We start from the raw sequence: 18,023 nt of genomic DNA on the forward strand, positions 1-18,023 counted from the left end.
GGAAACATTCTATCTAAAAACTTGTTGAAATTTCAAGTGCTCTTCATGGTAACGATTGAGTGATTAAAAAGTTATTTCCCAACTTCAAGTTCCTATATCTCGAAAACGAATCGATAGAATTTATTTATTTTTGTTGTTTGATATTAAGAAGGAAACTACCTTTCAAATGAGGTATCACTTGCCATATGGTGCCATTTAAAAATTTAGGGGTGGCGGTCACAGCTCCGAGGGATGGAATGTATTTCGGGTGAATTTCATCGCGAACGATGTCCCCCTCGAAAATGTTGTTGACGTGTCCGAGCGTTTTTATATAACTCGGTTCTGCCGACCTACAGAGCCGCTGTTTCGTTTTCAATGGCCCTCTCTGTATTTAGATGGGTACAGGATATCACAAGGAAGAATGAAGACCGCAAACAGTGTTGTATGTATGTGTAGGATTATGAAAGGAGTTTAGTAATTTATACTTTCCTTGAACTACTTTTTCCTATAAGATACTTCTGGTACATATTTCTCTACATAATAACTGTATTCTCATCTTTTCTCGTGACATCATACGCCTATCTCAATATTGATCTTTCAGTTATGTTACTATATGCCTGGTTGTTTGTAGATTGCTATATCGGGTGTGTTTGATTCTTAAAGTTCACTTTTCTCATGTAGGTCTATTAATAGATAATGCTAAGTTAACTATTTTCACGATGAGGTCTTAAGTCCTTCTTCTTCCATATTTATCACTAAATCATCAGAACCATATTCAACCTTATTACCAATCGTTCGGTCAAAAGGTTTGTAGCTACAATTTTCGAATTTCGAGCCAGTTAAATTTGAATTTTCAGGATTGGATCGTATCTCGAATGTTTCGGATGTTGTAAATACAACATCCAAATGGATGTAGAATGTCAATTCAAAGCCTCGTGCAATATTTCATGTTGATCACATAAAAAAACCATATTTTCGTGACTACGGAGTTGGGTTTCTGGATGTTGATATTGAAATAGGAAATTAAAAATTTTCGAGCTGATCCCATCAACAAAACCTTAGAAAATTCGGGAAGAATATTGAAAACAAATCACCCAATGCGGACGCGTCTACAGATCCAGTTGAGTTGAGAATGAACATTCCAAAATTCGTGCAGAATTTGGTATTGTTTACTTCATCAGAAACATAAGAAATTTAAACCAGATTTCGAAAAAAACATTCTTGGCAGGTCTCATCGATCAAGACAAAATATATACCAATATGCAGTTATGCGAGCTCTTAGGGTACAATTTGTGCATGAATAAACGAGCTCCTCATTTTTTTATGACCTTATACCATCATATTTCGAAGAAAATTAATAGAAATGTAGACATCAGACACCGTGACGACATGAAAGACGCTCTATTTCGGGGACAAGGATTCAAAAAATATCACGACAACGAAGACTTTCATAATGGGGGTTCTTTTCAAAGCAAGTAGGGTAGCTTTTGATCTATATTCTCATCAAGTTTAACGTCTTCACGAGATACCCTGCATTATTATTATTATTATGTAGAAATTTTGTTGTATGGATAGTATTTCCCGATTTACTGTTTATATCAATGAGTATATACACGTTTTAGCCTCTATTCAAAAATATTGAATCATCCACAGCAACATTACATAGGTACCAGGTAATCGATATAGATCAAGAATTAAATTAGTCCAAGCACTGATCCACAGGATAATCTTCATGAAATTTTCATCATGAACGACTCTCTCCATCCAAATTTACCACTTGATTGCTTTCACCGAGAAAGAATTCAATACACCCAGAACTGGACCTTACATACCAATATATTCCAATTTGCTCAGAAATATTGTTAACACTATCAAACGCTCTAGTCAACATCACTTCCTCTGCATCATCCAATGCCTCCATGATAAATTCGATGATATATACCATGGCCGTGGTTGTCGATATTTCCTTTCTGAATGCATCTTGTTAATATCTAAGCAAGGAATTGCTTCAAAGAAACTAGATCACTCTGGTTCTTAGAACATTTGAAGGACCATGCAAGCATATCGATTAAAGTCAATTAAACTAAAAGGAATATCGGTTGTAGTAATAATACAATTAAGCTCTATCTCCTTATTGTCTTAAATTTCCAAGCTTTCGGTCGATTACCTCCACCATCTTCAGGGATCTGAAAATAACTATCAATAACACAAATAGACTCAAAAATTACAACCAGGTCAATCACAACCAAATGGAATGGTTTCAATGAACTTCCATCCAGAATTACAAACAGATTCTGGTAAAAAAAATTTTTTGAGTCAGTAAACAACTCACAATTTAGGAAAACGAATTGAAAAGAAAACGGTTTACCCTGTAACAGTTCAAATTTCCTCTTAAAGAACTCTTAGAACTCCAAACACGTGAACAAAATTCCAGAACATTCATAAGTAAGATTTGAAGATTTTTGAGCTAGCACAATCGATATCGGTCTATAATTCTCATATATTTTTTTGTCGTCTTTTTTCATTACCCTTGCGATCTTTAGTTCATCAGGAAAGAAGCCTTGCTGAAAGCAATCGTTCATGATGTCTGGGGTTGAATACGTTTAATATTGAATTAATTTTTTTGTGCACTTTTAATGGAAAGCCATAAATATCCTGTGAAGATTTATTTTTCATTTTCCAAACAACCTCTAAACTTCCTCTGGTATAAACGACATAAAGGTTAGTGGTGCCAACATTGTGATAAAAAGAAACCCTTTTAGCGGGTTTTTTGGATAATCCATTCCCGGTTCTCTTTTGGAGAATGATATCAGAGAATGAAGAATAAATATTTCATATTTTAATCCGCAAAACCTCAACCCCTGTTCTGAAATAATTCGACAAGTGTTAACCTCTTTAGCTTGATAAATGCGAGAATGAAAATGTCTTCCATTTGGATCCTCACGAATTGAACTTTAGCTTTCGGAATCGATGCTTGGAAGACTATACGAGCGTGAAAACATTTATGGTCGACTAGCTACATCTTGTTCGCTGTTGCTCTGTATTTCGGGCTATTTATTATATTACCAGGAACCTGTTAACATTCGACTTCAGTTTGTTCTCGTATGTGATCATTCCCGGACAACCAATTTTTTTTTTACCATAGATCATCGGAAATTGGATTTGAAACAAATCGGCTGAATATGCTCCATTATTTTTTGTGAGCTTCTTTTATGGAACAAGGCGATATCAGTACGTTCAAATTGTCAAGACTAATCTGAAATGTTATCGAAATTTTGCTCGTTCTTTTATCGAAATAGTGACAATGCATAACGCAATTGTTTTCACAATTTTTAGAACAATATTATTGAAGGAAGACGTCTTCGAACGAGAAATTTCATTAGACTTAACTATGACTTAAAAGACAATGGCCGGACAATACGTAACTGAAGAGGAATGTACTATTCAGGTTTCATACACCGCATTCTTCTGATTCTTCATACAATTATTACTATGTTACCGATGTTGACAGGTGTAGAATTGTTGCCTATCGAGATATTGTCATGAAACGAGTTGGTCAGGGAAAGTTGACCAATCGTTCACTCATCTCCGGTTGAGATGTTCTTTTGACCCCTGGAAGAGCGGCTTTCCAGAGGTCTCGGAGAATTAATAATTATGTAAATTCACAAAGATGTTATGTGTGAGTTCGGCCCGTCGCTTCAATGGACAGGTCTTTTTATTTGACTTTCTTTCTCTAGGGACAGGATTAGTTTACTGGGTCAATGAAAATCGATTTAAATTTTAAAACTAAATATAATAAAGAAAAATAAAAAATAAGCGAAGTTACAATATCCCTGAAATTTCTATGTTGACTCAACGGCCAAAATTTTATATGAAAAACAAAAAATGTCTTAAATAATCTGTTATTCAAACAAAAGAAACAAAATACCAACTCTGAATTTGGGAGAATCGGGACTACTCAAATTAACTTATTTTCATCGAAAAAACATTCAAACATCAACAAATAAAATAAAAATTAAATAGCCAAAAAACTTGCCCTTATCCCACGATGCTAGGTGGGTATTTTAGGCTCTGCCTAAACCTAGTTTTAATATTTTCAAACTGTTCACTCGAAACGTGTAATTCCTTATATAACACTTCACTCCCGATCCGCGAACTCCGATCTTACCTAATTTATTCCAAAACAAATTCTAAACTTCATCCCAGAAAATTCCTATTTTACTATTTCTGACCTAATTAAGTTAATTAGAGTTAAAACAATTCCTTCTTCCAAAACAACTTAAAATTCCTTCAACTCTCTATCATCTACTAAATTTCCTTTATTTTTTGATTCAACATTAAAAAAATTACTCTGATCTCCAAAAGAAATTGTTTCAATCTAAATCCGGTTTCGCGACCGGCGTTCTAATTCTCAACCCTTCTCAATAAGAGACCCTAACGATCAGTGACGGCTCGTGCCCTCGAGATGTGGGTCGGCCACACACACACACACATATATATATATATATTGTTATGGATCGTATATATTCAAGTTGAGATTATGTTGTTGTTAATTTGATTTAAATTGATTAGATCCAATAACTAAATTTGAAATTATATTTTATAATTTTGCACCGACTATATTTCTCAGGAGGGTTCATTCAAATTCAATTATATATTTTTTTTAATTTAATTAATATTTTCGAAATTCACTAACTATAAAGAAATTCTTATCTAATAACTAAATTTATATTAATCTAATCTTATATTTACGTATTTAAATCTTCATCGACCTCATCAGTGTTCTATGTTATGGTATGGTATCGTCTTCTATGCTCCTAACCTCGAATGGATTATAACCTTGATTTGTATTAATTCAGTTGCATTGTTTTGAATCCATTTTCCATTTGATATTGCTTCAACTTGCTTGAATCCAGGGAAATTTCTTCTTGAAATTGATTAAATAATTTTCCACTTCTTCTCACAATGATTTTCAGGTACGTATTTAACAATTTTAATATCTTGCAAATTTTCGTAAATAAATTCTTTCGTTTATCAATTATTTCAGGTAAATTTCTTGAGTCAGGTGACGTGCTCTCAACAATGGTTTTTTACTGACTGACTAGCTGTCATTCGGCTGGGCTTTATATAGATTTTCAATTTTTTTCTTGAAATCAAGATTGCCTTGGATGTCAAAAAATTTTTCAAATATGATGCTTTCGCAATTTTCTCTTTTGAGGTAAGTTTTCCTTCTTCAATCTTGATCTAGTTAATTTCTTCATTTTTTTCCGCATCTTTTGGTACCACATATGTTGCATTCGGTCGATTCGAAGTTACAAAATTTTCAAATATTCTATATACAATTTGGAAATTTTTCTAATATTCACTTTCTTTGGCCTAATATTCAAAGATTTCTATCTATAACTCCTAAAATCTACTACTTATTTTTAAATTATACTATAATCTAAAGAAATATATACATTTTTGTATGTTTGAGACATTAATTACTTTAGAATCCCTGATTTATCATTCGATATCCTATCCCTATCCATTTTTTACAATTTTATTAGGAATTTCAGCTAATATTACATTTTTGAGATTGTATCTAGATGTAATTCACTAGATCACAAGCTATTTCATGAAAATTAACATAGGAAATATAAAATAAATGATTATTTTTTATCATTTTGAATGAAAATTGAATATTCAGTCTTTTGACTCTTTTAACATTATTTACATGATATATAAATGGTTCCTGATACTTGAGTTGAATATCTTTTGTTGATTTTATCAAATTGAACTTGAATTTTATTAATATTTTCATTTTGTTTCAGATCCTGAGATGCTTTGAATGAATATTGATATAGAACTTTAGAAATATTGGATTTATGCTACTTTTATAATGTGCAATTGAATGGAATAAATGAATAAAGTTACTCTACTTTCTTTAAAATTATTGGATCATATCAAGTTAAAATTTATTATCTATTTGATGAATTTACTGTAGTTTCCGAAGGATAGAGTCTGGTAATGTATTCTCATTGATTTTATAAGTTGATAATACCATTCCATAACAATTCCCCAAATTTAATATTTGAAATTTTTTATTTTCAATATAAAATTTAAAATATTAAAATTTCTCCAACATTTTGAAATTTGATTGAAATTTAAATTAACTTTCATTCGTTGTCTGGATGAATTCATATAAATCATTAATATGAAAAATTCCTCTTTTTCTTTCTGTTTCTAATTCTTTTAATACATAACTATTCAAACCATTCTCATTATCTATTATATATGGTCCCTCAAATGGAGTTTTTAATTTCGCACAAATCTTATTCCGCTTGTCTGTTACCCTGTGGAATCGTACAATAACCAAATCTCTTTTTTTTTTAAACTTCACATATTTCCTTCTATTCATTCTCTCCATTTTCTTTCTGTATCTTTTTCTATTCTTTTTCAATCTTACTTTTACCTTCTTCATGATGTCTTCATTATTTATATGACTTGTTCTGTAACAATTTCTTTCTTGTTTAATTGAATATAAATTTGTTTCTTCATTAATTGCATTATGCATTGTATTCAACAAAAATTCCACTCTGTTTAATTGTATATCCCATTGGTTTTGTTCTCCATTGACAAATTTTCTTGAATATTTCACTACTTCTTGAATGTATCGTTCTGATGGTTTTGCTTGAGTATCCCTTATACTGTTATAATTCAGAATTATCTCTTTATTTTCATAATATTTGTCTTCTATTGAATTTTGTGGATTTCCTAGCTCATATATATTTTGGTCAATCTTGTTTTTATTTTCTGAAAATTCTATTAAAGGTGCTGTATACTGATTTATTAATTTTTCATTGAAATTCATGTTGATCTCTCCTACAATTTTCAATTTTTCATTCGATTTCTCATTTTGAATTCTTGCAATTTTATACATCTCAATCTTATTGACTTCTAGTTGCTCATTTTGTTTTTCAATATCATTATATATAATACTCAGATTTCCTTCTGTTAGATTGTGAACTCCAGTTTCACAAATCTCCAAATTCTCTTCATATATTTTTCTTTCTGTATCTAATTCAGTTGAAGATTCTTTTTGTACTTTATTTCTTTTGGTATATAACATTTCCTTGGAAATCATTAATCTATCCCCAATTTTTTTATCCATTTCAATTATATTATCTGCCAAATGAATTTTCTTTTCTTCTTTAATTTCTTTCAAATTTTTATCCAATATTTTTGACGGATCTTCAAATTTTTTACTCATATTTTCTTCTAAACTTTTCGAACAATCTTCAAATTTTTTACTCAAATTTTCTTCTAAACTTTTCGAACAATCTTCTAATTTTTCACTCCAATTTTCTTCTAATTTTTTTATTGCATTCATTATATCCCATAAATTCAGTTCTTTTCTATTTTCTTCATTTATTTCCATATTTCCTCTTGCATTTTCTTCTTCATCCCCTTTTTCTCCAATTTTCGTTTTACTTCTTGTTTCCATTTTTTATTGAATAATCAATGATATGATTCCAACAATTATGTATTAATTTGAAATTTTTTTTTTTTTTTTTAAATAATGCTGTAATTGAATTAATATAATAATGCTGTAATTGACTTTATATCAGCCCCACGTTGGGCGCCAATTGTTATGGATCGTATATATTCAAGTTGAGATTATGTTGTTGTTAATTTGATTTAAATTGATTAGATCCAATAACTAAATTTGAAATTATATTTTATAATTTTGCACCGACTATATATCTCAGGAGGGTTCATTCAAATTCAATTATATATTTTTTTTAATTTAATTAATATTTTCGAAATTCACTAACTATAAAGAAATTCTTATCTAATAACTAAATTTATATTAATCAATCTTATATTTACGTATTTAAATCTTCATCGACCTCATCAGTGTTCTATGTTATGGTATGGTATCGTCTTCTATGCTCCTAACCTCGAATGGATTATAACCTTGATTTGTATTAATTCAGTTGCATTGTTTTGAATCCATTTTCCATTTGATATTGCTTCAACTTGCTTGAATCCAGGGAAATTTCTTCTTGAAATTGATTAAATAATTTTCCACTTCTTCTCACAATGATTTTCAGGTACGTATTTAACAATTTTAATATCTTGCAAATTTTCGTAAATAAATTCTTTCGTTTATCAATTATTTCAGGTAAATTTCTTGAGTCAGGTGACGTGCTCTCAACAATGGTTTTTTACTGACTGACTAGCTGTCATTCGGCTGGGCTTTATATAGATTTTCAATTTTTTCTTGAAATCAAGATTGCCTTGGATGTCAAAAAATTTTTCAAATATGATGCTTTCGCAATTTTCTCTTTTGAGGTAAGTTTTCCTTCTTCAATCTTGATCTAGTTAATTTCTTCATTTTTTTCCGCATCTTTTGGTACCACATATGTTGCATTCGGTCGATTCGAAGTTACAAAATTTTCAAATATTCTATATACAATTTGGAAATTTTTCTAATATTCACTTTCTTTGGCCTAATATTCAAAGATTTCTATCTATAACTCCTAAAATCTACTACTTATTTTTAAATTATACTATAATCTAAAGAAATATATACATTTTTGTATGTTTGAGACATTAATTACTTTAGAATCCCTGATTTATCATTCGATATCCTATCCCTATCCATTTTTTACAATTTTATTAGGAATTTCAGCTAATATTACATTTTTGAGATTGTATCTAGATGTAATTCACTAGATCACAAGCTATTTCATGAAAATTAACATAGGAAATATAAAATAAATGATTATTTTTTATCATTTTGAATGAAAATTGAATATTCAGTCTTTTGACTCTTTTAACATTATTTACATGATATATAAATGGTTCCTGATACTTGAGTTGAATATCTTTTGTTGATTTTATCAAATTGAACTTTATTAATATTTTCATTTTGTTTCAGATCCTGAGATGCTTTGAATGAATATTGATATAGAACTTTAGAAATATTGGATTTATGCTACTTTTATAATGTGCAATTGAATGGAATAAATGAATAAAGTTACTCTACTTTCTTTAAAATTATTGGATCATATCAAGTTAAAATTTATTATCTATTTGATGAATTTACTGTAGTTTCCGAAGGATAGAGTCTGGTAATGTATTCTCATTGATTTTATAAGTTGATAATACCATTCCATAACAATATATATATATATATATATATATATATATTTATATATATATATATATATATATATATATATATATATATATATATATTTTTTTTTTCAATTCACACTAGCGTGGTAGTTCAATTGTGATTATTCGGGCCGGAAGGCCAAGAATAAGGCGCGAATTACAGAACTTTTGAAATCAGGATGTTTTCAAAGTTAGGAATATATTAATTATATTTTCATGATCAGAAAATCAATACCTAACTACTATCGAACGGCATAAATAAGTTCTTTTCTGATTAAGACGTAATATCCCATAATTAACCATTCATTTGAATATATTAATTATATTTTCATGATCTGAAATTCAATAGCTACTATCGAACGGCATAAATAAGTTCTTTTCTGATTAAGACATAATGTCTCATAATTAACCATTCATTTAATTATCAAATATTTGAAATAAACTGTGAAAAGTTGCTGCTTGACGCTCTGCAATAGGATAACCGGCCAGCCGACCCTGTGTATTGGGAAGCGACCTAACATCGAGTTGTTGTGCCGTTCTACTGAGTGGTCGTATTCTGGGCGTATGTCGTAGTATCTTTTCCTTTACGTAGTGCTCTCGGTAGCGTTGGTTCCGCCATCGGCTCTTGGCCGACCTAACGTGACATTTCAGGAGTTGCAATTGTATAATTGTAACATTTGTGTTACATTTCAGACCTAATGTTACGGTGTTACGTACAATTCTGAAATAACTTGTTTGGGGTGATGTTACGAAAAGTAACCATTTACGATTGTGGTTTGTTACAATTTATGAAAGGGAATAACAACGCTGGATGCTTTGGAAATCGAATATTAGGTGGTCCGAAAGAAAATATTGGCCGGTATAAGTTATATTTTCCTGTTCTGAGTGGAAATATTCATTACCGAGGGAATTTGGATATCGAAGTCGATAACTCCGATTGAGTTTCAATGAATTGAATATCTAGAATTATTTTCTATTTCCCAATAATTTTTGGGTCGGCCCGGCCGACCCTGCCGACCCTGACGAGCCGTCACTGCTAACGATACTGATTTCTTCTTTCGACCTCTCCAAAAATCGTAACATCGTACTTATCTAAGACTGCCCCAACAATTCCTCAAGATACCATGTCAATTAGATCATTGGTTAGAACATTTTTTATCTTTTTTCAATAAGAGTCCTTACCTCTACTTCAAACTACATTTTTCTGTCGATCTCAGCAAGAAACATACTTCAACTCCGCCTAAGACCTTTTTGCTGCGTCATCTTGAGAACGACCCAGACGGTTTTTCGCATGTATCGAACTCAGATAAGTCAAGATTTCCCCATATCTAAATTATTTTTCTTATCCGTAAAAAATATATCAATTTCACCAACGTCGTGAGACGGTAACTAAAAAAAGTATTGATTGAAAAATAAAACATCCTTATTCTAAGATAAGATCAGTTTACACAAGTCGCGATCGCTCTGTTGAATTTAACGTATATTTCCTCTGCATAATAATTGCAATAATTTCAATAATTTCCAAATATCCGCTTTACTACAATATTGGGTTGTACTTTGGTGAAATTGGCCATCGTGTTAATTGTACTGCAATGATCGGAAAGCACTAGTGTTGTGTATGTATAAATAAATATAGAGAAACACGACTAAGACCAACTGGCCAATCCAGGCGTACCACAGAACGTCAAGATAGGCGCTTCAGGCAATTCGCTCTACGAGACCATTTTGCTACTAAACTTTAAGTCGCTGAACAATAGTTAGGAGCAGAAGGTAGACAATAGGTGCACTATATCGCCATATTCTTCATATATTGGCCATATATCGCCATAAATTCGAGACAATTTCATAATTTCTACGATCAGCTAGTTGTTGGATTAATGATTTGGGTGACTATTAGTATTGCCTATGAAAGTCAATCACTACTTCTCTTTATTCGGCCAGCATGATAGCTGCACGTTATGTTGCGATGTCCTACAAACAACTCTCCTGTCTACTATCTAGATGGCCACCAAGACGTCCTTTTTCAGCGAGACAGCGCCCGTCGAACTTTTTCCAATGAGCTTACGCTAACGTTTTGCGGTGGCCACCCCATTCACAGGATTTAAATCCCATTGAATATGTGTGATATATGATGGGGAGGAGACTGTCTGATTCGAACTAACCTACACAGACTTCAGAAAGTTGATTCAGTTAGCACAGTCAATTCGCGTTGCTGGAACAAGTTGTTACAAGTAGACATCTTATTTTGTCGATACCTAGACGTGTATGAGATTTTATTCAGCTACAAAGTCGTCATAATATAATTATTTTTATGAAAGGCTGATAAAATTTAATGAAAATGTAATCGTTTCACTGATTCTTAATAGTTATATGACTTGCACATATCCAAAATAAAGTCCACCGAGTTATTTTTTTTTCGATGTGATACTTCTAATGTCAGTGCGTATAAATCGTATAAGAATAATAATAATGATGGCAATAGTGAAAGATATATCTAAGGTGTTAATCACGAAATGAGGTATGCGGCAATCATCCTTAATATAATATTATTGAATATAATGAACCGAAAAAAATTGCATTAATTGCAATAGTTTACAATTTAACGAAGATAAAAAAAGAAGAAAAATTTAATAATTATTGACTTTCAGTTCCATAATGGTTGTTACGACGAGACGACTACATTTCCTTGCGTCCTATTTTGGAGCTTAAAATTTTATATTACTGTTGAAAATATTATTGTAGTTTGTGAAATTAAATAGTGAATTTTGATGTTTCAACATTGAAAATTGTTTTTATTGACTGTATAGGTCTCTGTGGGATGATATAGGTTAATCCTAGACTCCGTGACCCCAGGAATAAATAAATAAATTTTATTGCAATTCAATCCAGTACATGATAGAAAGTGTCCACAGAGAAGACACATTTTCTGCATTTTCATTCCACTCTACTGTTAACGATTGAATTATTTATCTATATAACTCGATCAAAGGTACAGTCGCCGCCAAATAAGATGGCAAATCTAAGGCGCAGAGAGAAATAATGCTATCTCCTTCGCACTATCACGGCAGTGGTTCTGGGGTGTTGCCGATTTCGAGACTGCTCAACTCAGTGGCGTGGTAAATAAATTGAATCGGCAACGAATTATTCGAGATAACGAAAAAAAATATCGGAGGATAATATTTGACATTGAGAGTAGAGCCATTCATTATAAGACAAGACAGAAAAAGTTTACAATTATAACAGGTACTTTTATTTGAGAAAATAAGATATATAGGTAGTACAATAGTATGAAATTAAACTGGCTTTATATGTACTCTACTGAATGGAACGCTTCGGGTTATTAGGTACTCATAGTCAGTCATTAGCTCCTCCTTCAGTTTTGTGCGCAACCAAGTTCTTGCCAACTTATTTGGCGGCGACTGTACATTGCATTACTGCTGAGCCCAACAATATTTTGGTCCTCAGCGGGGGTTTACGCTATCCAAAGTATAGTGCTTTGAAAATGAATAAATGAATGAATTGACTCCTGTAGCATTTGACCATAAATGTTTTTTAGGGTCGAAGAGCTAACAGAAATGAATAGAAGTCGCACTACGTATTTCATATCTCTGTATTCAACAGTAATAGATGTGCAATACTTCCACTTTGATGATGATGAAAGATTTGTCAAATTTCGATTAACACAGTCGCAGAAATTAGAGAATTAAACATAAGGGATCTTCTGTAAAAGGCCTTCGAAAACCGAGGTAGAGAAGAAGTGATAATATTTCCTTAATTAACACTTTGATAATTATCTCTAAACATCAGTTTGCCACAAAGGTATTTGAGCTCCATTTAGGATAAAACAAAATACATGAGACTTGATTAACCAATTTATGTTGTTCATGAACATCCATCAACATCAACTCGTTTTCGTGATCAATCATTGACATTTCACGCATTTCTCCGAACATAATTTTGCATAAAGACCTCGATATGAAGTTTTACAAAGTTCACTTATAGCTTTGAAAAATATTCATGAGTTTTTTAAATAAACCGTATCAAAAATGCAAATTTCAAATGGACCACCCTTTACATTATTTATAAACGTGAATCTTATACTTTTTTTTCGCGTGAATCAACGCGCTCCAAAAATGAGCCATATTTCCGATTATTTTAATCTTGAAATTCCTGTTTATTACTGATTATTCTAAAAGTCAATTAATACTTCCTTTAATTGATAATCAAAATATATCACGTGTTTATTAAATTGCAAAGGTTTACGAAATTCAGCCAGTTTTTGTAAAAATTCAATTCTAATGTAAACTGAATTTTGAAATAAATGTCATCGATATTCTTCCAATCTTGATCCTTTTTCAATATCCTGACAACATCATAATCGTTCGTTTCATCTCAAGGTCAATGATCCAAGAATTTCTGCATTTTATTGTCTGGAATTAACGCGAACCTGTTTTTTTTTCAACAAGACGTCTTGTCATTGACAAGGGCGACAAACAGGGTGTCTTTCACGTGTTGAACATTTATTCTATCATCACGCGCAATTTCTGCAAATGACACCCATCTGCTCCTCCATTATCAAACCAATTCTCATCACCGGAAGATTACTGTCGTCAGACAAGATTACGAATGTTTCTCATCTTCCCAGAAGTGTTCTTCATTTGAATGTTTCCGAGGTTTGTAAAATTCCGAATAAAATATGTTTGTTAGGTTTCTTAAATGGTGTTCAGATATTTTCTAGCTCTTTTTTTGAGTGCGTTCCCAAAAGAGAAGGCTATATAATTTCGTCGCGATTTATATTATTTACGGATTTTATTCCAGAATTATCTCGAATGATAAGGTTCAATTCACATATTATGATGAACCGTGGTCGAATTCCATTATGATCGTCCGGTACTGGCAGGCCGTAAAAAAGATAACTCACTTCTACAGGATGTCTCGTAAAGATCACGTCAAACCGAGGGAGAATATAGATCAAAGGATAACCCACCCATAAAATTCCCATTATAAAAGTATTACCGTTTTCGAGATATTTTTTTTTTTTAGAAAATAATGAATTTTTGCCCCGTTCAATAGTTTTGTCCTTACGGTTGGTACAATTTTACACCTTTTTGGTTAATTTTTTCAGTAAAATATTGCTGAACAATGATTTTAACGTTTATTTCAAAAACATCCTCCTAACATTTTAATGGAGGACTATGAGAAATATTTTCATTGGAAATTTTGGTAGTGGATTATTTTGTTCATGAAGTTTAGCCCATCGCATCTTAGTGGAACCAAAATTGTACCGAGCTACTGATGCACATTGCACCAATAAATTGTCTATTTTATAGTGATTTCAAAAAGGTATCACACAAGTCATTTGTTATTCAAAGAAAAAAGATATGGCTGTTTTTATCCACATGGGTACGTTTCTGACAAAATCAAGTTTGTCAATCCTGTTGAGAAATATTCGATGTTGCATTACTTAGTGAACAATGGCAATTGTTTGCGAAAATATTACCTCAACGAAATCAAATTTTGCCGGCAAATTTTGCGAAAACATCATGCAGATCGAGATTTTTTTAATAAGATCATTTGGAGAAACTTGATATTTTCAAGGTGAGTTGCCAAAATAATGGATATAAATAGAGTTGAAATATTGCATTTATATATATGAAATAACCCAAAGAAAATAGAGGAAGAATATCGAAAAAAAATTGAAAATCACGTTGATAACATAATCGATTATGTTGAGATTTTGTTTAGATATAAAATGATAACATCTAATTTCTTGCAAAATTCGTGCTGATCGTGCCATAAAAATTATACAGAGCGGTTCACAATGAAGTCCCGTATTTGCGAAGCTTATAACTTTTGATAGGAAAGCCATAAAGTGCTTAAACTTTTTGCATGATATTTCTCAAGAAATTCATAAAAAAATTTGGTTTATCGACAAGAAAGTGGTTTTTCTTTATGTCCGAGATGAGATAAAATGATAAATTGGTAATGCTTGATTGTCTTAGATACATGATTTGATCGGTTTCAAGAGAAACATATTAATAATGTTTCTGATTGAATTCGCCCTGTTAGTTTCAGATTGATTCCTGAGCGACTTTCTAACCGATAAATAATTCCCTTTCTTATCAATTCGATCCTTATGAAATGAGGAAATTCATATGAGATCTCAGGAAAAACTTGAGGATATAAGGAATATCGATTATTTTATCGTTTTTTTTATGATTTTGACTTCTAGGGCAGCTTTCATCCTGCATATAGTTAGTTTTTCATTCTTTGTATAGTGTGATTTTTATTTTCAAAAATATTGAAATGTTGAAATTGCTGTGATGTACGAATGTTTTGTTGAACCTGATTGAGGTTGTTTTCGTTATTTTAAAGAGGTGTCATCAATTTCATTAATTTTTGCAGCCCTGATGAAGAATCAATAAAGAATCAAAATTTTAGCAATTTCGATGGAGTTTTTTGTTCGTTTTGAGTTAAAATTTAGTTTGCATATATATTGGGTTTCCAAATTTGTAGTCTAGCAAGTGCATCTCAGAATCCCTTTGAGCTAAAGAAAAATGAATAGCACATTTTAGGGCTCAAATTTTGAAAGAGCTGAATTGATGGAAACAGCAACCTTATAAGTTCAACTGTTTTCAAGCTATAAGAGAAAATTAGAAAATAGCGTGAAATGAAATAAAGTTCACATAACTTCTTTATTACTGGTAATAAACAAACACATTCTACAGGTCCTTTTTTCATAGTGATTAATTTTCCAGTGCGATTAGTCTTGAAGTTATAATACAAATTTATATATTTTTAAATGTAAACCTTACAAATTTCGGTAACAAATGTAAAAACGCTTTTTTTTTCGGAAACATTATAGGTATAACATAATATATCAATTTTTTATCAAACTATAAAAACTAGCTCAAAGAAATTCTGAAATCACCTCACTTGACTATGAGTTTGGAACATCACAATATTCAATTGAATGTGAAATTTCGAAAGTGTTCTGTCTTCAGCATCTATTATGTTTGTAAGTGTTATTCAATTTCTCAATAATAATATTTGTTATTTCATTACTAATATCGATCACCTGATAGAATTCATGAGTATTACATTATTATTAGAGAATATTACAAAATTATTCCATTCAGTATCTTTTTTACCTACTGTTGGATTGTTATTTCTTATAAAATCGTTATTAATTGCATTTTAGAAATAATTAAATGAGCACTCACCTGGGTACAGGATCAGGATGAAATTTTTCAGCCAAATAGTCCCTCGAAAAGAGTTGCATTCCGATAACAGCGAAAATATAAATGATGATCAGGAGTACCAAAGTCAGGTTTCCGAGAGCGCCAATGGTACTGATGATTATACTGAGTAGAACCTTCATGGTTATCCACGATTGTGCAAGCTTCAACACTCTCAACTGAAATCAAAATTACACTTTGTTGTTTAGATATATATTAGGTACCTACTTCTGGATTCAACATTTATTCAATTCATATTGATGCAATTTGATCCAATTTATTACTGAGTAACAGTTAATGAACTATAGTAAGTATATGGAAATAAAAAAAGTTAGCTCTATTGTTTGTGAAGTTTCGTACCAAACAAATGAATATGGCATTTTTCAAATCACTAATGAAGCAATTTAACAACAGTTCAACAACATTTTTTTCATTAGAATTTGTGGAAATTATCAATAATGACCTTGAAGTAGGTATTAAAAACATTTCGTTGCCCTCTCGAAAAGGAATTATCATCTCAAGTGAACCCATCCTACAAATTCTAGATTTCTCATTTGAAGACCATAGTTATGAATTTGTACTCACTGCAAGATTTCGACAAGATTACTAAAAAATTTTTATTCTAGTATTACAGTACAAGTTAAACATAACTAAAAAACTGATCAGTGTATCGCGATACTTGAAATGTCCTAAAATTATGATGAGGATGATAGAGAATATTCGGAAATTTTTAAAAAATTCTTGAGTCCAAAAATGATATAGGTATAACCCTGTGAGGATTCCCGATGAGAAATCATTGAGTTGTGAACTAAATTTCAGAGAAATTAATTCATCCTATAACATTGCAGGGAATATTGTAAAAAGCATCAAACTTCAATTTCAGGCATAAGGAGCTAAGTTCAAAAAGTTTAGGCGTATAAAATGCTACCGATCGAACACATTATTTTTCTGTCAGAAACAAATCTTCTATTTTTGTGTAGATATGAAACTGTTTAGAAAATACTTTGAATCAGTAAGTTCACAGAAAATTAATTTGAAATCATTCCTCATTAATAAAATGTTTGAAATTGTTTCTTCAATCGAACAAGATTGCCATAGTACAAAAAATAAAATATCAAGTAAATATGTAGTTCTTAGACTGAAAATTGCCAGCAATTAATAAAAATGCATGTCAGCTAATCTATGCGCTGAGAGAAATATATTTTGGAAGAATACTTTTTTTTCCTCGTGTTTTTTTCGATATGTATAATATATATCATGAATGTTATAGGTTATTATTGAATATGTAATATTATTGTTGAAATAAAAATAATGAAATTACTTTTGTTTTTTTCAAAAAAAAAAAAACTTGCATTTTTATCTATGTCAAACAGTCAATATGTTATTATTCCCAAAAAAAAATTGGTGAATTGCACTGTTTGACAAAGCAACAAAAAAATTTGAGGCAGCCATTTGAAAACAAAATTACGTCACTGTGGCGAAATGAATGACGTCATAAGAAAAATTCATCTACCTTTCCTTTTTCCACACATTGATCATTTATGACATAAATATTAATTTGAAAACGAACAAGTATATACCACTTCCTAATTATATATTTAGAGCAACTAAACAAATTCGAAAAGAGCCTCTACTCTTCCA

General features: G+C 31.0%; 1 protein-coding gene across 4 annotated transcripts in view; it reads right to left on the reverse strand.

The window, feature by feature from the left end:
- The window catches only part of LOC123682927 (sodium channel protein 60E-like), a 194,106-nt gene that overhangs the window by 88,044 nt on the left and 88,039 nt on the right, over positions 1-18,023 (reverse strand). For all 4 annotated transcript variants that reach the window (XM_045621781.1, XM_045621762.1, XM_045621771.1 and 1 more), the window contains exon 10: positions 16,368-16,561. In XM_045621781.1, the coding sequence (XP_045477737.1) occupies positions 16,368-16,561 (194 nt within the window). The remainder of the gene's footprint in view (positions 1-16,367; positions 16,562-18,023) is intronic.

The sequence above is a fragment of the Harmonia axyridis genome, chromosome 1 (genome assembly GCF_914767665.1).
Source record: "Harmonia axyridis chromosome 1, icHarAxyr1.1, whole genome shotgun sequence".
In the NCBI taxonomy this organism is placed as follows: domain Eukaryota; kingdom Metazoa; phylum Arthropoda; class Insecta; order Coleoptera; family Coccinellidae; genus Harmonia; species Harmonia axyridis.